Source organism: Rhodamnia argentea, chromosome 10, assembly GCF_020921035.1.
Source record: "Rhodamnia argentea isolate NSW1041297 chromosome 10, ASM2092103v1, whole genome shotgun sequence".
NCBI classification, from domain to species: Eukaryota; Viridiplantae; Streptophyta; class Magnoliopsida; order Myrtales; family Myrtaceae; genus Rhodamnia; species Rhodamnia argentea.
In genome coordinates, this window is record NC_063159.1 from 7275417 (window position 1) to 7297510 (window position 22094).

At 41.7% G+C, this 22094-nt stretch overlaps 2 protein-coding genes across 2 annotated transcripts in view; one reads left to right on the top strand and one right to left on the bottom strand.

Annotated features, from left to right (window-relative positions):
• Window positions 1-22094, top strand: part of LOC115750563 (protein FAR-RED ELONGATED HYPOCOTYL 3) — an 874908-nt gene that overhangs the window by 511843 nt on the left and 340971 nt on the right. The gene's annotated exons all lie outside the window — the stretch shown is intronic.
• Window positions 15147-16473, bottom strand: LOC115750613 (protein LURP-one-related 8-like). Its single transcript, XM_030688097.2, has 2 exons — window positions 16076-16473; window positions 15147-15928 (listed from the first exon to the last, which is right to left on the bottom strand). The coding sequence occupies exons 1-2, from the start codon at window positions 16358-16360 to the stop codon at window positions 15503-15505; spliced, it is 711 nt and encodes a 236-aa protein (XP_030543957.1). The 5' UTR covers window positions 16361-16473; the 3' UTR covers window positions 15147-15502.

Genomic DNA, 22094 nt, shown 5'->3' on the forward strand with positions numbered 1-22094 from the left:
TGCGTTATTTTTGTGAAGATACTTTATTTATGGATCATGAACCCTAGAGCTTGAAAACGCACAAAATTAACTAACAAAAAGCTTGAAAATTTTACCTATAAAAAAAAAATATTACGTCACTATCTTCAAACAAAGTATTTCCCATGGTAGGAACAAAATTTAGAATTAATATAATTATGATATCCTTACGAGAATAATTAAGCTTAAATTGGCGGGAATATTTGTCGAATATCTAAATTCAATCCTCTCAACGATGCAAAAAAGTAGTGGAAATTTGCTCAACACAAGAATTTACGTGGTTCAAGAGGGGAGATAGTTCGCCTATCTACGTCCACGGGGAGATGAGATCCGTTTAACCGATAACATAAAAAAGTGTACAACCATTCTTTCTCAGACCCTCTCTCTATAGAGACATGTTTCGCCCTAAATATATATAACGAAACCCTACATGACACAAATTACAAAATTGCCCACATAACCTAAAATATTTAACTTTCCTATATAAATCCTTTTATGACCGAATATAAATCGTCTATGGCGGCTCGGGGGTGCTGCCCCCACGACCCTCACCGGGGCGGCCCCCCCGAACCCCCGCCCGCTCGCCGGGGAGCGGGACCCCCTTGCTGTCCGGTCGTCAGGGGGTCTTTCGGAACCTCCTCATAATTTCTTAGATAACAAAATATAAGACATCAACTTCAACAATATTAACCTGACGTAATTCTAAATGGCGCATGCTATTCTCTTCAAGAAATTCATAACATATTCTCGCATGGACAGAGCCGTCATGCTTCGACACCGCCCCAAAAATCATTTAAACTACTTAAAGGTGATGCCTTCTTCCATGGCGTGCACCATGTACCGATGGAGACTCAGCTAGCAGGGTCGTGCAATCGATTTTCAAACTTAGGAAATTATTATTGTAATCACATGATTTTGCCCTAGCGTCATCTATATTCTATACTTGTAAGAATCTGTTTAAATCCATATCAAGTGTACCTCACAAAGGGAATAAACATCCAACGAGATGCATGCATCTTCCCTATCTTTGACCATTTTTACATCAATTTTTAATAATAGAACTTTGGTTCTTTCATAATTCATGCTTCGTTAAATTATTCATGAAGTCTTCTTTGGGCGTATCTTTTCTTTCTAAAGTTGGTATGAGAGGAAAGATATATGCATATAGGGACAATTTGCATAGGTGGGTACTTACATAGAAAAATATTTGTGCATGTAGCTGTCTAAGACAACTAAGAAAAGTGGAATCAACATTTTTCTCGTCGCCCAGAGCCATGACTTTCGATTGGAAGAGAAAATGAGTGTCTTTCATTGCTCGATAGTAGAGGTCGATCTCCTATCGACTGCTGTTTTCCCCTCGGTGCCTCGCTATAGTCGGTACATCTTCTTTGTAGACATCCATTTTATTAAAAAGTCATACCCAAAATTTAAACTGATAGGTGGATGAAGACCATATGGATATAAAGATCATTTAAGGCATGTTATCAAACGGTGTGAGACAATACTTTAACATATTCCATCGAACAGATGATGAACTTGTCTATCTCTAGCAATTGAAATGCTTAACTTGGGTTCCCATCGGATAGTTATTTCCTACTTTGCCACTTTGCGCCCGACCTTCATTTTGGTCGCCGACAAATTGAATTAAGGGGTTTGAGATATAGACTAATGGTGAAGAAAACATTAACTAAATGGAAAATTCAACAGTTACGCAAGACTTGCAAAAGCAATTATGTATTGTAGAGTAATCATACCATGAATCATAGCCATGGAACTAGTCAAATATACAAATACGAAAAAGTAACTAGAACGAAGTGCGATTGAGCTATATCATCACAACAGAAGGTTTCTATTTTCACCAATCTTTACATCTATTGGAATTAAAGGAACGAAGAAAAATTAAGGTTTTTGACGGTTGTTTTTAGCAATTTGAAAAGTAAAGGAGCCAAGGAGGGGAAAAGAAAAAAAGGGGCAGTTCACAGAATCCATGGCGGCGACGGCGAATGCATGTTCAGGCTCTCTCACTCCGCTCTGCAGACGGCGTCGAACCTTCCCAATTGCAGGCGATGACACAGGCGAAGAAGTAGAACAAGGGCAGCAGCGAGAAGAAGATGATCGCCTAAGCCTCTTGCCCACGACGGACGTCTTCAAGACCCGCGCCCTGACGACCAGGTGGCGCGCTGCTCTGCGACACCGTCCCGACCCTGGCTTTCTCTCTGCCCTGGAAGGCGCGGCTCTCATCAGTGGAGGCATTCTGCTCCTTCGTCGACACGGTCCTCGACCTTCGCTCCTCGACCCACCTCGCAAAATTCCACCTCGATCTCCCCCGCCTCACTCCCAATGTGGAGTCCAAGCTCGAGTCTTGGCTTTCGTTCGCCGCCACATGCCGTGTCAAGGGCCTGCGCCTCGTGCTCGCCCCCTTCGAGCAACTCTTTTCGGTGCTGCGAACCTTCCGCGATTGCCCTTCGCTAGTGGAGCTTCGGTTGAGCGGCGGCCGAATGGGGTTCGAGTTATCGAGCGGCGCCATCAATTGGGCCTCTCTCAGGTTCTGTCTATGGCGTACTTGTGATTGACGGATGACAGATCAGGGTGGTTTTCGCGGGGCAGTCCCGTGCTCGAGTCCCTCGAGCTGAAGTATTGTTGCAGCGCGGCCCGAATCGAGGTTCGCTCTAGGAGGATGAGAGAATTGGTGATTGATGGGTGGGTTTACTCGTCCCTCGGAGGATCCACGCTGGAGGTTTCAGCTCCTCATTTGCAGACGCTGCGCCTGCGGTGTAACTTCCCCTGGATGGAGTTGCCATTGGCCGGGGCCAGCTCCGTGGCCGAGGCCGAGCTGAATTTTTCCCTGAGTATCGATCATAGCGATTGGTTTCATAACTACAGATGGCCGCACAGCTTGGTAGGGAATTCTTCAGAAGCTGTGCAATGCTACTAAATTTGTACTTGGGTGTTGGTACCTTCAGGTGGGTATTTGGTACTACTTGTGTTTTGCCTTTGAAATTTATTCCTAGTCAAGATGGTCGATTCGATGGGCCTCAAGTAGTATGCTATTAAGAAATGAAGGTACTTGATGAATAGTTAAACGGTTAGCTCTGATAGCAAGTTGATGTCTGGACATGTTGAAGCACATGCTTAGGTAGCTCTGGAGCCCTGGTCTGCCATGTTCATGGATTACTAAAATCTGTTTCCTCGAGAGCATGAAAATTATGATATGTTTCATACTATGTAATGTTTGTTGACACAGATACTGGACTTGGCCAACAATGCTATCTCGTGCAAATTTTCCTAGCTTTTCTCTATCATGTAAATTTACTACCCTTTATATTCAATGGTTGATGACTGGCCACTAGGGGCAGATGCTCACCGCTCCAGCAAAGCAGACATGGCGGTTCTTAGTTTGAATCTGTTTATTCTTTCCCTCCCTTCACAGTCATGTCCGTTCACGGGCAAATTGGCTAGTTGGCATGGATCTTTACCCAAAACACACACTGACCCAATTCAATTCTGTGTTTTCCCTGTCCCAAACATTGAAAATCCAACTGATACATGTTCTGAACGAAAAATAGTATGGGTTATCAGGCCAAGAGCTTTTTGACACACCTATCGGTTGTTCCATAGCCCTGAATAATGTCATAAGTGGCAGTGATTTTTTTTTTGTTTTGCACCTTCCCTTTGTGGCTTTGTAATGGTCAGCTTCGTTTGCAGTGTGCACCCTAGTTTTCTCTGGAAAATTAGATCCTGTAATAGGGTTATGGTTTCTGCAGATTTTGTATGAACTGAATGAGAAATATTCTAACAATTCTTCATCTTTTCTGTCTTCGGGTTGGATGTGCTCAGGTTCTGTCATGTTTGGAGGAGGGAGATTGGCCTCCTCTGCTTCCCAATTGCAGTATCTCTTGGACTAGACACACGTTGTCTATCATGGGAATGCCATGGTATATCGAACATGATAGAAAGTTCACCGCAGGTGGAGAAATTGGTCATCAAGTTGGTTCGACAATTCTGGAACTCCGTAAATTCCTCTCCAAAGCTAGCTCTTTCTGTGTAAACACAGTAGTATTTGTACCTTTGGGGTTGGGCAGGATCTCTGGGGTTCGAGCCCAAGCAGGCCCTGCCTGAGCCCTCCCGGTGAGAAGGTCTAGTCGCTCGACCCGTGTGTTAGCACGGATTTAGAAGTAATGAATATTTTCATCTTTGTTACGTTTTCGACTGGATCACGATAGCTTGTTCTCATTCCCATCTGTGTAGCTCGAGTTTAATAAGTACATCAGGGTGTTCGCCTCCGGTAAGCAGAAATACTCGGGAACCTTAAAGAGGAATAATAAGCTCGAATGCGTGGATTGACACTTGAGGCGGGTCGACATTGTTCGTTTCAATCCTAGGCATTACTGGTGTAGCAGCTTGCACGACCCGGTGAAGTTTATCCTTAAAGAGGCGCTCGTCTTGGATATGATGCTCATCGATGCTTGTAAAGTCGAGGCAGATGGATCGAATTCTGCGGAGGTTCACGATCCACGCTGATTGTGAAGAGGACTTTTATGAACCACATAATCCGGTTTTCATAACTAGAGTCATGGCTCGCATCATTCCGACGCTCGCCCTTTAACCGTCTTAATGAGAAGTGGCCTAAACTCGCGCGGTGCCGATGAAGCTAACTTTTTTTCCTATTGGCTCATGTCGCATTGAAAAGTTACTAGTTAAGGACGAGAATGATGATCGACCGCGCCATTATTGAGAACTTTCGAAATCATGTTTGGAGTTCTACATTTGAGACTAGGAGACTAGTGTGGCACACTGCATTAACATTTATGGAGGCTCTTGATCCTCACAAATTAGGGGCGAATTATGTTTGATAGTATTATCACGAATAGGTGAAAGCCGTTTATGCTTGAAGTGCTTCCATGAAGGACTTCCATATGACTGGCAAGGAAGGTGGCTTTTCTCCTTTTGATGTGATTCTATGCAATGTGAATCGTAGTTCTCGGAATGACGACTGTCATCGCTCGCGTTTTGGACCGTTTTAATGAGAACTAACCTGCACTTTGTTATCCCTTTGTTAGATATGCAATTTGGTTTTATGCCGCGGGAAAGGGCTCAGTGAATATTACATGATAGAATTTAAGAATGCAGTCATGAATTGAATTTACACTGAATGCCGAGCAATCGGGGAGGCAGTTGGCACCGCCATCCGGGCTCGTGTCCCAACCTTGCTTCACAAAAATTGCAATTGGCAATGACTTTGTCAGAGCCTGTGGCGTCTCAGGCTCGCCACATCCATTAACGAATAATATTAATTAACCAATTAAAGGCAATTACATAGGCAACTTATCAAAACATAATACTTTATTTACTAAAGATCGGCAAAGGTCGGATCGGTTTTAAGTACAACCAAGGAGAATACATCGAGGAAGGCCTCAAAAAATCGCATATCGCCTATACCCGGTACATAAAAAGAAACTCAAGCACTCACATGTACATCCAAAACAAACTCCCATGACTCTACATCGGTGAACTCCTATCCCAAAAAGTCATTGTCGTCGGTCTTTGCACGGTTGCCATCTACCTACAACTATCGGGAGTCCCCTAGACCGAACCATCCCCGACCACGTAGTTGAATGGGATGGGGCCAACGAACCCCAAACCATCGTCTAGGAGGCCGTAGATGGCCACGAAGCGATGGGGAACCTCCCCTACGTTGAGTCCGCCATGGACCATCATAGTGATAGTGACACGGGCGAACTCCAACTCGGGCAAACTCGGGACCGAAAAAGGTGCCAGACTTCATTATAGTCGAAGTGGCACCCCATAGGAAATGGTTGGTAGGCTAGCCATACTTATCTAAAAATTGTCAACAACAACGGAGTGAGAAACTCAGCAAGTCGAAACTCTAAATCACCGACTAAACTATCTGATGTGATGAACAAATAACAGTAAAATAATAAGTATCAAAACACTCGATAGCCAAGATCACGTCCATCGTCTCGAGGTTCATTATATGCGAGAATGCGCACGAGATGCTATGATATGTTGTATGATCATGCATTCATATTATCGTCTCGTACCACCTCAAAGACCGATCCAGTCACACAACATGGTCACCCAGTCACACAATAGGGTTTCCCATAAACTCCATGGAGTATATACATTCAATTACAAACTTAACTTTGCGATCCACAATCGCACCTTTTTCATGTTATGCAGAACCATTCTTGTGCACATGAATAATATGTGCCTTATGCCATGCTATACCGAGTTTTACGATACCATATTCCTATCATAGAAGTCAGATTCACTATGCCAAGTATGTAACCAAACTTGGGTCCACACGAAGCCATCCCTAATACTCATATTCACACGATTGTGCTGAACTGGCACAACCTACATCAAGAAGGGGTCTACCACATGCAGCAAGAGAAGGCATACGACTGTAACCCACATTGCACACTTCAATCCCATCCCCAAGGTTCTTGAACACCAATACCATGCCCCAGACTTTACAACTTTCTGCCTAATGTATCCTATTTATTCGTTTACCCAACTAGTTCAACTACAAATAAGCTTTTACAACCATATTGTGAAAATTCCAGCACTCCCAACACAACCGAGACTATTCCCTCACGGTCCTCCCTCTTAGTTTACAGCTTCGACGCCTGCCGTGCACGGTCATACTCCCTCCTCAGTCCACATTTCTATTTACACATCCTTGCATCACCTTTTTCAATGGCTCGGCCAACATCTGACTGACCTAACTCCCAAGACGCCCACACCTATCAACAAATCAGACATGCAACGCAATTCTGCTCCCTAACGCTTGACGAATGTAACCCGAGCCTGCTGAGTGTGAGCCAAGCCACACCTTCCCATCGCGCCAGTACATTTTCGAGGCCAAATCCTAGTCCGCAAGACCCATTTCTTCATTTTTTTCACCCATGCAATTGAATCATGACTAAAACGCACTCCGGCACTCCTCGACCGAACCCAACCCGCAGCTTATACACTTCCGTTCGCCATTCTCGACCCCCCATCAGAACGATTTAGTAAGTGAGTTAGAGGGTCGACTCGCCTTAAGTTTTGCTGCACTTGGACCGAGCTCGTCATTCACCGTGAAGTCGCTAGCGCCTAGTTGGACGAAGAGGACTGCACAGTTGAGCGGCGAAACAGGGGAGGGAAAACTCCACGATTGACACAATCAAGGTAAAGAAGGAGCTGAAGGTGGGTCTGCCAAAATGGGGTTTTGAAGTTTCTCGGGTGGGCTAAGCTTTAAGAATTTCTTAGGCCTTCGTAATTTGCAGCTGGGAGGCAATTGGGCCAGTTCCTTGCAGCCCATGTTGCTGGCTGGGATAACCAAGGAGATAGCTACCCAAGTTGAGATGGGTCAGCTTCACGCGGCCCGCTATGTCGGCCCAAAAAGAAAATAAAAGGGGCCAGCTGTAGTTGGGCTGCAGAAAAAGAAAAAAAATGGTCGAGCTATTCGGCTGGGTTTTGCGCCGCCCACGGTAACTGGCAAAGAGCAAAGAGGGCCAATCCCCCTAAGGGGCTGAATCCAAGCAAAAGCCAAGACCACTTGTAGCCTGATTACCATGAACCGTGTTGGGCAATTCCGCTTGGCCCGCGATGGTTGGCTGAAGGATTAAAAGGACTGGCAAGTCCAGTAGGCTGTACAGTTAAGTGGCTAAAATTCCAAAGAGGTCCCTCTCGCGGCCAAGCACAAATGGGGCGAGATTCACTTGACGGGCCGAGATCAAATATCCGGCCACTCAATCACCGTTCATCCATCGAGCCTGTAAATTAATCCAGTGACTAAAACCAAATCGTCCACTACTCCTTTCTGCCTGAGTCAGCTTTCTAATCCATTTCTTCCAATTCTCGTTTATTTAGAACTATTTAAAAAGGGGTGTCACAGACTTGGCTAGCACGATCGACCATGAGAGACTCATTATGTGATAATGTGACATGTCGAGGTTTTTGAGGCATGATCGATCTATCATATGGCCGAGAAAAACCCCAAGACTTGTCGTGTCTTGGACCACTAGGGTTTCCTAAGGTTCTCTAGGCCTATCTAGAATATTCTCAAGGGTGGGCGATATTGTAATTGTCTCTCTCTAGATGCTTTATATTTATTGTCGGTGGTTAGGAAGATGGGAGATGCAATCTTAGCTATCAGATTAAATATAAATCAACGGTTGTAATCCGAAACCCTCTGCAATATAAAGAGTTGCCCTCTTCTCATTTGATCATCCATAAAAGAAATACAAAAGCATTCGTCCCAAAGTCTCTCTCTAGAACCGCTCCAATGATACATTTACAAGACAGGTTACCAAACATATCAAGAATCTAAACCCCATAGGGGAGCTGAAAAATAACTCAAACATATATATTAACAGAAATTGGGATCTAACCAAGTTGCTATAACTTTCAGCATAACCAGCTTGATTTTACCAGACAAAGTCCTATCACACCGGTTGTAACAGCGATAATAGAAGAGAAATAGCAATAATAGATGCAAAGTTCCTCCCAACCATCTTATGCAAAAGATCTCATACATGTTTCATTCTAATTGGTTCTTTGAAGCGTTAAATTTACATTCATATACAACACCTGTACAATGTGCTAATTGAGACCCAATCAACAACCAAAAAAGCTCTATGACCAAAAAGCAAAACAACCAGAAAAGCTTACAAACACTTAAAACCACACCTGACACTGGCATGATCACATAACTCATACCGGTCCCCAGTGACATACATTCGACTGCCACTAGATGCAATTTGTACATCAATACATTCAATTGCCACCAGATCACTGGCTACAATCCATACCTTGTTGTGCATCTTGCCTCGGATGTGGCAAAGTCGCTTGGTCTTGTCGATGCACATGGCTCGCACCTGCCATTGCCGAGCATGCAATGAACCAAGGCATACTCTTGCCCGTTTTCCTTGAAGACTAGCACACGTTTCTCGTCATTAAAAACTCTATAAATAAAGCTCAAGTCGCTCCTCTAAACACTAATACCCATATAACCTCCATAAGTAGTCATAAAAAAGCGATATGTGAGGAGCCATCTTATTGAAGTCGGTGTTTAAGGAATTCATAGAGAAACTCTTGAACATCGGATTGTCGCAATTCCGCATCAAGAACAATGGTTCCTAAACAAGATGCGTCAATTATTCTATTTTTATGAAACTGTGATTCGCATATCTAAACCTTGTTGTGCATCTTGCCTCGGATGTGGCAAAGTCGCTTGGTCCTGTCGATGCACATGGCTCACACCTGCCATTGCCGAGCATGCAATGAACCAGGGCATACTCTTGCCTATTTTCCTTGAAGACTAGCACACGCTTCTTGTCATTAAAAACTGTATAAATAAAGCTCAAGTTGCTCCTCTAAACACTAATACCCATATAACCTCCATAAGTAGTCATAAAAAAGCGATATGTGAGGAGCCGTCTTATTGAAGCCGGTGTTTAAGGAATTCATAGAGAAACTCTTGAACATCGGATCGTCGCAATTCCGCATCAAGAACAATGGATCCTAAACAAGATGCGTCAATTATTCTATTTTTATGAAACTGTGATTCGCATATCTAAACGTGTCAATCTTAGACGTTGCTTAAAGTTATAATTGCACCTTACATGTGGTATTAGAGCAACGTTCTTTCTCCTTTTCTTGTTCTTACCTCCCTTACCCTTGTTCTTCGGCGTGGTCGTAGGTTCTCCCTCGGAACTGAAGATAGAAAATCAAGAAACTCAATCACACCTTATCGTATCATCATCGACACAGATAAATAAAAAAACAACGTTTGGTTTCAAGGGAATCAGAGAAACACAAAATCACGCAATCCGATATGCAAATCGACATAAAAAATGAAAAACTCGAAGGCAAAAGGGGGAATTCATCAAAGAAAAGAAGAACTTTTAAGTACTTGAAGGCATTATAAAATTAAGGATAAGGGCACACAAAGCATGCTAAAACCCAGCAGAAGAAACTCACCCTTGAGCAAAAATCACAAACGAGCCTCGTTTCTGCATCTTTTTCTTCTCCCTTTTGTGGTTGGCCTCCTCTAGGAACTTCCTGTGTTTGGCCACCTTATCGTCTATATCTCCTCAAGTTTTTTGTTCTTTGCATCTGCCCATTTTTCAATGCTCGAGGTGTTTTCCAGAGAATGAGCGTTCAAAGTTTATGAAAATGCGAGGCTTGATGTCTCCTTTCGAGAGAGCCACCAAATGAATCACTAATTCTTCCTGAACTCTACGGTCGTGATCGTGTGTATTCCGCTCGATGTAAACAAAGACATAACTCATATCAGATCTTACGAAGTGCTTGGCAAACCAATTTAATATATAATACTGAAAAATTACCAGTTAAGCACGTATGATGATCGACTGCACCATTATTGAGAACTTTTGAAATCATGTTTGTAGTTCTACATTTGTGACTAGGTGTCACACTACATTAGCATCTGTGGAGGCTCTTGATCCTCATAAATTAGAGGTGTCAATGGATCGGGCCGGGTCGATTTTTCATTATACCCCACCCGACCCACCCGAAACACTATAGGTATATAACCCAAAGCGGCCGGGTCTGTAGATGAATGACTAACGAGGTGGTTAAATAGGTCGGAATTAAGTTTGATAGTATTATCACAAATAAGTTAAAGCCGTTTTTGCTTGAAGTGCTTCCACGAAGGACTTCCTTATGACTAGCGAGGACTTCCTTCTATGCAATGTGAATCGTAATTCTCGGAATGACGACCACTGTTGCTCGCGTTTTTGACTGTTTTAATGGGAACTAATCTGCACTTTGTTATCCCTTTGTTAGATATGCAATTTGTTTTTTATGTTGTGGGAAAAAAGTCCAGTGACTATTGCATGACAAAATTTAAGAATGGAGTCATGAATTGAATTTACAACGAATGCCGGGCGATCGGGGAGGCAGTTGGCATGGCCATCCAGGCTCATGATCCGACCTCGGTTCCCAAAAATCATGACTTGCAATGACTTGGCTCGCGCGATCGACCATGAGAGACTCATTATGTGATAGTCTCTAAGTTTTATCGATGCATAATTTTTCACTCTACGTGGATCAAGACTAAATGAATCTTAGTTCTCTTTTGAAGATATATGTACATGTACCTTAACATGATCATAATGCTTTGAATTTGAATATAACAGGAAAATTACCAAAAAAGTCTTAAACTTATGGAATCGTACAAATTCATACCTATACTTTTGTTTTTACCAATTTAGTTTTAAAGCTTTTATATTGTGTCAATTCAGTCATTTTCAATCAATTTTGGCCCGAAATCGCTCACGTGTCGTAGCCGGCATTAACGTGGTGTGACCAGCAATAACGTGAACAATTTTTAATGATATTTTACATTTTTATTTTATCAATTTTTTCATTTTATTTATTTTTCTTTTCTTCCCTTTTTTCTTCATCTAATCAATCGCCGAGGTCGACCTTGCCTCGGGCGAAGCTCGCCCCCACCAGCCATTGTCGAGGCTTGACCTCGCCCAATCAAGACGAGGCTGGTCTCACCCGGATGTGGCGAAGCGCGACCTCGTCCTCACTAGTGGCTGGCGGGGGCGAGCTCGTCGGCTCTCGCCTTTGGCCGATCGCCGAGGTCCGGCAACCGGTTAGAGGAAGAAGAAAAAAAAAATAATTCAAAAAAAATATTAAAAATTATTAAAAATTATCCACGTCAGTGCTGTTCGCGACACACGTCAACAATTTTCAGCCAAAATTGACATAAATGCAAAAGGTTTAGAATTAAATTGACAAAAAATTAATAATTTTTTGGATAATTCTCTCTAATATAATAGCTAGCAAAAATTTCAATTTTCTTATTTGTCTTTCTCCAATGATGTACTAGTGCAGTGCAAATTACGCATACCGTCTAACTTCTTGGATCCATTACGGGCGTCCCTGCTTGGCCCATTATGCTTCGAAAAAGAAACTATCCTCTTTATAAAATTATAGACCGGCCAACACGTGTTATAAATAAGTTTAAACATAATATAAGTGTTAAATATGTCATGGATGAGTTATAAATTGATCATGAATGGGTTTATAACTTATATAGACCTAATTCACACTTTTTTCATTCTCTCTCGCCCTTTCTTGCTCCGTATTCTCACCTCAATTTGGACAGGAGTTTTTTCAAATTGAGTTAAATATGAAAGCGTTGTAGAAATATGGGTCGGATTAGATGTTGGTCACTAAATTTACATTTCATGTAAATGAGTTAAAACGAGTCAAATGAGTCTATTTGGGTCGGACCACTTTCGATCCAATCCAGACCTGATTGGATCCACTCGTTTGATGAGTCTAGTGCTTCGAAACCGCCCAAAGATCATTGAACTATCTAAAGTCGACGACGGCCATGTCGAGCACCATGTCCTTCTCCCAATCAAAATAGTCTTTGTAATGTCGACTGAGGTTCACTACGTAAGCTCTCCATTCTTTTTTGTATTGGGCCACAACATTTTCAAGCATGGTCATGCATTCCAAATTTTCAAAACCGTGGAGACATTCATTATTGTAATCACATGATTTTGCCCTAAGCGTCAGCTAAACTTGCAAGAAACTCTTTCAGTTCACATCAAGTGTGTACCTCAGCAACAAATTTTAAAATTTTGGACAGAGATTGCTACATTCAGGAGCAAAGGTAGAGAGATGCACGCATGTTCTCCATGTCTGACCAAATTAATATCCAATTTATTGGCATTTTATTAAATAGAACTTCGGTCTATAATAAATGAATTTTCCATTAAATTATTGAATAAGTCTTCTTCGGGTGCATATATTTGCACCTCCACGGTTGGTGTACCATTGATGCATGTCATGTCGATAGCGAACGTTTAGCTTGAAAAATTATTCAATGGAAGTACGTAGGTTCTAGCTAAGCTTTTACTTGGATAAATTTATCAATCTAAAGTTGGTAAATGAAGAAAATGACATACCAATGCGGACGGTTTGCATAGGTGTGCATAAGATAATTAAGAAAAGCTAAACCGTTAAGTCGATGGAAAATTCAACAGCTATGCAAGACTTCCCACAAGCAACGAATAATTTAGAGTAATTATGCCATGAATTGTAATTATTGAACTAGTCGAATATACTAATAAAAATAAATAGAATTACTATTATTTTTTTTTTTGTGATTGAGCTACATGGTGACCACAACAGTTCGAATAGAAAAAGAAGAAGAAAAACACTTAATTATTTCGCCAACAATAACATTAATCGCACTTTTATTGTCAATTTGATGTATTTCAACGTGTAAATTGAAGCATTCTCCTGAAATTTATTTTCACTTTCGAATCATCTCATAATCCGATTAAAACAAACGAAAATTCTCCTAATATACGGCATAGTATTATTGTAATTTTGTTTTTTGTCTTTTCATCATGATTTTACGATATATATACACACACACAATCTGAATAATTTTTAAGACGATTAAAACAATGCATCACCCGCGACTTCCCAAGGATTATAGAGGTAGGAGTTTGGGGCTACCCAACCAAAATTTCATTTCGACCAAAAAAAAAAAAAACCAACCCTAAATTTCATGGGAGACTAATGGTTGCTTACCTAATGACCATAATGGTCATAGTTATCTAAATGAACCATCTTCTTAATCCGCATCATCTAAAGTTGTGGTATTGCTAATTAGGAGCGGTACCTTCTCAAACTAGACAATTACCTCTCGTACCTAAACAAAATAAATCTCCTTAATTTAATTCGCACCAAGGCATCAAATAAGATATTGAGCTCATTGATCTAATATAGACGTAGCATTAGCTAATTCTATTTTTTTATCCCTACACTTTCACGCATTTTCACTTGACTTTCCTTTTCGACCAAAAAAAAGTCAAGTCTATGTACCTTTAATTTTTCTAATAAAGTCTTTCTACTTTCATAAATTATTCCAGATCAAGTCATTTTTGACACCAAATCCAGCAGGCAGTTCGACTTTGATGATGTTTCTCGGTGTGGGCATCCACACATCATGCTCCGATGTTGTCTTCATTGGCTAAATTTTTTCCACACACGTCCACTGGGGCATCTGCATAACTCATCCGTGCCGTGCTTTAGCGCCGTCCGACGGTCACGTTGGTTGAGTACGGTTGGATCTGGCGTCGGGACTCGATTAGAGAATCCGTGAAAGTCGAAGGACTTGATTAGACGAACTAAACATACATTGACGCGGCTAAGGAAAAAAGCACGAAAGTGGAGGGCAGGGACAGTGTAATTTTTTTCCTTGACCTAATGCCCCGAGAAGGCAAACAAACAACGCCTAATATCCTAATGATAATCCCCAAATTAAACTTGGTTGTGAATTTGTAATGCACGTATGAGAATCTTGGAGTCGGATCGTTAGCTATATTCGTATTTTATTACCTGTGGCAAAACAGAAAACATAGTGGAATAAGACGATCATAATAGATGAACTAACTATTTCTTCTTGTCCTAATCCCATTGTCATATATAAAGACAAGTAATATATTCAAAAAATTTATATATATTATAAACATGAACGTCTATTTCATCATTCCATTTCCTATTTGACGAAACTTGTCCGAAGCAACTTTTTATTTGAATCGATCCCTTCCTTACCGTGCATGGAAACTAATTCCAAATTAGAACGGCATTTGAATTTTCAACTCTGATTTAAAGGCGAATCAATTTATATTTAATCATAGTTTTCACACTATTTTTCGTAATCAGTGGCTTCAAGGAACGTTTCTGGCCATCGATTGAGTTTAGAATTCAGATGTCCGGTGACCCATTTACTATAAATAGTTGTTCTTTTCTTTAGCTGTCTTTTTCTTTATATTCGAAACCATAAAATTGACCAAATCGTACTTTCGAAAAATCATACTCGAAGGCATCAAATTGAATAAGCAAAGATGCGATGTGATGCACGGAATCTCGACAAGATTTGCAAATTATACCTTAGCTTTTCATAATGTGTCTGGATTTTCGGAGTCTCAATCGATAAGCTTTTACGCAACTTCTATGGTTAATAATATATGACTTAATGTAATAACAGAGAATATAGAGACCATAATTTACTTTTATAGCATTATTTATTTATTATTTTCCGACACTGATAAATAAAAAAAAAGGAAAAAAAGTGGCAAAAAAAGAGAGAAAATTACACAATAATACAGCATATATATATCTCCCCACTTGGAGCTTGGTTTTTTATTTAAAAGGAAAAAAAACGAAGCTCCAAAAAAAGAGCAACAAAAAAAAAAACTCTCAGATTAAAAAACATAAAAAAAAAATAAAAAAAAAGTGGGGAAATATATATATTTTTTATGTGACTGTCTAAAAGAGGGAAAATGGTTGGAGATTGTCGATGGTTTGTGGTTGGTGCTGCTTCCAAATTGTATTCATATATATGACGTCAGAATTTATGTACGTCTCTCTAATGTACTTCGCTGTCCAAAACGAGGTCGTTTCGGGCGTCGATTCAGTTCGAGAACCGCCTGGAAGAGCCGAACATTTGGTCGAGCAGGATGACGAGGGCCATCGCCACCGCCATGTCCATCCCCGGCTTCACCACCAGCCGGAACACGTCGCTCCCCACCGCCTCCTTCTGCCGTATCTCCGCCACCACCCTCCTCTGGGCGTCGTACACCGTGCAGCAGCGCTGCGCGTACGATCCCTCGATCTCGTACGCCACGTTCTTGCCGCCGCTCCTGGGGGACCAGGATGAGGACGGCGAGGACGGCGCCGAGGACGGCGAGGAGCTCCCACTAGCGGATCCGCCGCTGCCCACGCTCACCTGGGCCAGGCTCTTGGTGTTGATGATGTTGGTGTGCTTCCTCGCTGTGAAGCGAGGGTTCGCCGCCGTCTCGCCGTCGAAGACTTGCCAGTTGTCGCTGAGGCTCAACCTCTAGTGTAATCAACATAATAATGCTCCGTCAGTTCGGACCCGCAAATCATTTACGAGCAAGTTATAACCCATTTCGCTATAGTTGAGAAAAAAAAAAACTCCTTTTGAGATCGGCAACAATAACAACGATGAGAAACGTCGGCTAACCTTGCGACGGATGGTGAGGAGAGGCTTGCCGGCGGCGTCCATGAGGACGATCTCGCCCTTGTTGCCGGCGAGGTAGTTGTCGACCCGGAAAACAAGATTCCCCTTGCAGTCGTACACGGTGAAGCCGTTGCAGTTGAGGAGCAGGGACTTCTTCCACACCGTCAGCACCTTCTCCTCCTCGTACGCCATGGAGAAGCTCCTGACCTGGCCGAGAGCCTGGCTGCCGCCGGCTGCGGCCGCTGCTGCGGCTGCTGCTGCGGCGGCGTTCGGATGCACCTTTGTCATCTCTATCACTACAAAGCCCTAGTCCTCACCAAGCTATTCCTAGAGAGAGAAAGAGAGAGGAGGGAGAGAGAGAAGCTCAAGTGTTTGCGTGTGGTTTGGAGATGCAAGTTGCAGAGAAACCGCATGTCCTTATTTATATATGAAGGGAGGAGGAGGAGGTGGTGGTGGTCCGAATTTTAATTCGCCCCCTTGCTTTGGACCAAACGACAAAACGCGCACTCCTCGCTAAAAAGTCTACTCCGTGTGTGAATAAACTATAGTTACTATGCTCTAAAAATTTAAGAAAGGTTTATGGCCCCGCGAAATCGCGATCGACGAAACCAATCGCAGTGTCCAAAAACACGCATTAAAGCAAAGGAAAATTTCAAATAAAAGTTTGAAGTGCATTTATTTTTTCAAATAAGAGTCGGAAATGAACTTTATTTCAAATGAAGGCAATAAATGATCATGTCAACCTCAAAGAAGGGCTTGACCTCACTAGCTGATGAAGGGCATTTTCGTGCTTTAATTTTTTATTTTAATTTTCTTTCCTTTCTTTCTTTCTTTTTTTCATTTTCTATTCCTTTCTTACCACCGGCAATTCCCAAGAGAGGGCCGGCCGAGGCCCTCGAAATCCACAAGTGAGGCCTAGCCTCGCTTAGATGTCGTTTTGATCTTGAACATTAATTTTTACATGAAATATTAACTAAATTAGGTTAAACAATGCAAAACAAACATATTCCATAAAAAAAAAGCTAAAAAAATTTCAAAGCCTCCGCTTGCGGCCGACGAACCTCGCCAACAAGAGGTGAGGGTCGCTGGCACTTGTTGGCCATGGACAACGCCCCACCAATGACGGGCCACCGGCCAGAGGTGGGAGAGCCCCGACGTTTTTTTTCTTTTCTTTTCTTTTTTAAAAAACTCTAGTTTTATTAATTTCTAATCTAATTCAGTTATACTTTAAGTTAAAATTGTCTTTGGACAAAAATGCCATTGATCGGCCGGAACATTTAGCCGGCCGGCGAGAGCATGCCCTTATTTAAAATCGCCATGGCCATTTCGGATCTTAATTTGGAATTTTCCCTTAAAACGATTTCTTTTTATCTTTGTCAATTCAATTGTGAATCGTAGTGTTTCGTGATTCGGCGATGGCGATTAATTTTCCCTCCTAACCCGGTGGGGAATAATAATGATTTACGGCGAGCGCGCCACCATCGCGTGACGTCGGGGAGATAGAGATAGAGAGAGAAAGAGGTGGGGGGTGGTGGCGGGTGGTGGCGGGCGATGGAGATAATTTAAGAGCAGCCAGGGCGATGATAAGTTATTCATTTATACGTCCATTTTAATATAAATGGAATAGAACAAAGTCCTATCTAATCTTTACTTCCAAAGCTCGATATAATAATGACAATGAGAACAAAAAAATAAAAATAAAAATAAAAACAAGTCTTTTATTTTGTGGCTGAGGACTGATTCGCGGCCGTGGGGAGGGGGACGCCTGTCACCCCCATGGTCTCAGATTTTTCTGTGCAACCTTGCTAATTTTTTTATTTTCATTATTATTTTCCCCATTTTCCTGATAATTTAATCTCGTCCTAATTATTTATTTAGTTTAGAGGATAACCATCCTGTATTGGGTAAGGCCTCGTCGGTGTGCCCGTGCGACACGTGTCGTGCAATGAGTGAGACCGGGAACGGATGACGTGGCCATTTTCAAGGACGTGGGCCGTTGACCGATTCCTCGTTCTCTTTTGTTGGTGTGTTTATTAGGGTTTTGATAATGTTGATTAGCACTGCATCAGATGGAAATTTAAAAAAAAAAATTAATTAATTTTTGGTTGATTAGGAGAGCATGAGATGGAAAATAGGAAAATTAGTTTTGTTGTGACTCACATTTGGAGCCGCGGTATCTAAAGTTTCAAAGCTATTCCGCTTCTTGATTTGCCTCTCACTTTCCTTAACAAGAAAACAAATTATTAACCGTCATTTTCGGCTTCGAGTTAAATATTGTTCAACCCTATAGATTAATGCAGAGGCCAAGCTGACTCCACCAGAGGACAATTGAAGTACGCGGCCTGAGATTCGACTATCCAATGGGGGTGAAAATTCGATTCAATAGAAACTAGAAAGTGACGCGATCGCGTGTATGGGGTGAGGATCATTTTCGAGCTGATCGATGTTTGAACATTAGAAGTTTTCAAAGATAACCCTATTTACGAAACTATTTTCATGACTTACAATCCCACCAAACCTCCTAAAAATCATCTAATATTGGCCCCTATTACATAGGCAAGGAGTTTTTAACAAATTATACAAGACTTTTTATAAAACTCATCTAAAAATCAATCTGAAGAACTGGGGCATGCGCGTAACGCATCGGTTGATTGTAGGAGTATTTACTGCCAAAGAGCTATGAACTTCAGTTTTGATTTTCCACTACTTTTTGAAATCCCATGAATCGACCCAAAAAAAAAAGAAAAAACCCATGAAATGCAACTTAGTTGTACATTAAATTGCGAGATTACTCTTATATTCGCTGTTCAATTACAATAATTCTCCTAACATTCCATTTTGTTCATGTACATTATCGATCTTATTTCAAGATATATATATTTTGTATACATAAATTCCTAATCTTGAACAAAATTCTATTGCATTGCCTTCTTTGATGTAAGAGGAACTAGAGTGTGTTAATGTCTGTTCTTCATATTGGAGTTTAAAGATCTCATGACAATCAAACGTGAGAGAGCCGCCTAACTCGAACTCTTTTGACCCTTTTTCAGTGCCATGTCAAGCTTTAAAAAAAAAAATTCCAAAAATTGCTCTCTCGACATCATATGAATTTACGATAAAATCAACCGTTAAAAAAACAGAAAATTGGTAATAATCTAATACTCAAAACAAAATCACGTCAAATCGTTCGACAACCGACGGGAAATTAACCGCGGCGTTGCTTTAATAAGTCCTTTTTTTTTAAACATGAAATAACCCCGAATCAACGGTGGACTCGCAACAAAACATGGGTTGAGTTGAATTCACAAGCTACCCCACCAAAAACGACTAAGACTAAAACTCAATTTAATAGCTTGAGTGCAGCGCACTCCACCTCGGCTTCTTCTGCCTACGATTATGTGGACAACATCCTCAAACGACTCGCCGTCCAACTCTGAAAGCGACCGAACATCTCGTTCCTGTTGCTGCCTTCTGTCCTAATTCGCTCCCAGCACCACGCCGTTTAACCAGCGCCAGCAACAAGCGAGAAACATCGATCTTAGGGCTTGCGGCCAATCAAAACGCTCGGGAGATCGTCCCGATCGGGTCGATAAGTCCACCACGAAGTTGGCCACAAACGTCTCATCATTGCAAAGACGGTGCTGGGGCGGCAATCCCAAACGCAAAAAAGGCAAGTGGGTGGGGGCCCTCGCCAGTCAAAAGTTTTTGCGATTTGATTGGAGGAGAAGAGATTTATAATATTATATATATATATATATATAAATGTTTGTTTATGTATTAATTAATTAATTAATTGGGACGAAAATGGAAATGGGTTGGTGGGAGGGTGAGAGGAGGAGGTTGCATCCCCATCAAATGGAGTTGGGAGAAAATTTTCATATTTGGGTAAACCCATCATCATATTTAAGGATGACATATCAAAATAAAGAACGACCCATTTCCTACGCATGCTCAATCTTCTACTTACATATCTCATGCGAGTGACCCATCGAAGAAAAGGAGAAAGGACGTTACATAAAGATTCATAGAACCTTAGAACAGCCTCCGTTCGTGAGATGGGGATCGGTTCGATTTCGAGGCCACATGCATCTCGGCCGCACTTTCGTTAAGCGAATCGATCTTATCATTTGAAACCGACAAGACCCGTTATTTTTCCGGCAATGTCCTCCGGACAAAAGGGGTGGGTAAAAAGAGAATAAAAAAAAATAAAATAGAGCGACGATTATATCGAATGTAACGGGCGATCGGGGCGAGCGACGCATTTGGAATAGTCTCGCCCGCGATCAATGGACCCCAGTTAACGATGAGAGCGTGTGTGATTTTGCCTGCCATTTCTTGTTTCAAAGAAGACATAATTTTCAAAAAACGTGGGGGGAAGCATTGGATCCCAAAAGGGGTGGCGGTGGTGAGCGTGCTTGTCTGAAAACGACAGCCACACACGGTTTTTGTCTTTTTTTTTTAATTATATAATTTATAATTCTTCTAATTTTTAATTTTAATTCAATTTTTTTTTTTTTTTTTTGTAAATGATTAGTATTTTCGATTTTGAAGAGAATGATTTGAGATTTGTGGGCTTGCGTGGTGTTGTCTTGTGAGGCCAAATTCCAAATTCCGATTCCCGCATCCAACCTCTCCTTTTTCTTTTCGCCATTTGCAATCGCAGCAATATGAAAACTTTCTTGGATTCGATTCCCATTCACTCCCAACCAGCAACGACAACACACCTTCGTTGTCTCCCATCTCCACCATTTGTTCGGTCTCCTTTCTAAAATCAACAAATCCCCACAGACCACCAATCCTTTTTCAGTGATGACCCGTCTCACCACCTCCTCCCATCGCCCCTCTCATATTCTCAAAAGCCACCCCCCTTCCGTACGCTGTTCGTGAAAATTGTCCAAAATATCCTCAACCCGTTTGCACTTTTCGCCAATTCAGTCCTAAATATTTTAATTTTTTGCCAATTGAGTCATAACGCCTTTTCAAATTCTGCCAATTGAGTCTATTTCGGCTAATTTTGATCGGAAATTGCTAACGTAGATGCCAACCGTCTCACGTAACACGAACGACATCGACGTGAATAATTTTTAATAATAATTCGGCATCTCTCCAATTTTTATATTTTTGTTTTTTTTTTACAACTATTACCGACAAAGGCCACGATGCCCTTGCCTAGACCAAGCGAGAATCTTTGGCCTCTCTTGCCTATGGTCGACGATGGTCGGCCAGAAATGTTAAAACAAAAAAGAAAAGAAAAGGTTAATAAAAAAAATTATGTAGTTATTATTAAAAATTATCCATGTCGGCGCCGATAGCTCCATGTAGGACGATCGGCCTTCATATCAGCCATTTTCTATCAAAATTAGTTGAATGCACTCTATCAGCAAAATCTAAAAAAATTTAGGACTCGATTGATAAAAGCACAATATGTTTAAAAGTTTTTGGACGATTTTCCCATCCTCCTTCTGTCCTTGTCAAGGCTCTTGGGTTGAGCTTTTCCTAACCTTAATAAATCCCACCAAACCTACGGCCAAAACCTAGGGCTACAAAGACTCGTATCATGCTCTCCTTAATAGGAAATCGAAACGCCTTTTCGGATAGACCGTTCGCTTTATTCTTGGCTCGCGTCACAAAGGTAGAGCAACTCAAAAAGGAACTCCAAAGTCAAAAGCTTCATAGCAACCCAATGGTCAACTTGCTCTAACCAGCCTTTTATAAAGCAGGGGACTTCAACTCGAAGCACACAAAGCAGAAGCCGATACCGCGGTACGCGTAACTTTACAGGCCGACGGTTTACATTAATCGAACACGTAGAAAGGCCGGCGGTATGCATAACTTTACAGGCCGACGGTTTACATTAATCGAACATGTAAAAAGGCATCTGATGGGGTGTGATTCATACTTTTCTGTGATAGAAAAGCATGCGGGTCCGCTTCACATTGAGCTGGTGGGGATCCGAAAGAGCCGCCCAGGCGGAGGTTTTAAGAGGACAGCGCCTCTAGGCACCATAAGACTTTTACGATTT

Excerpts from the sequence above, each read along its gene's own strand:
- LOC115750613 (XM_030688097.2), bottom strand. The coding sequence starts at position 16,360 with ATGACAAAGGTGCATCCGAACGCCGCCGCAGCAGCAGCCGCAGCAGCG. Across the intron at positions 15,929-16,075 it reads TCCTCACCATCCGTCGCAAG|AGGTTGAGCCTCAGCGACAA; the intron begins GTTAGCCGACGT and ends TGATTACACTAG.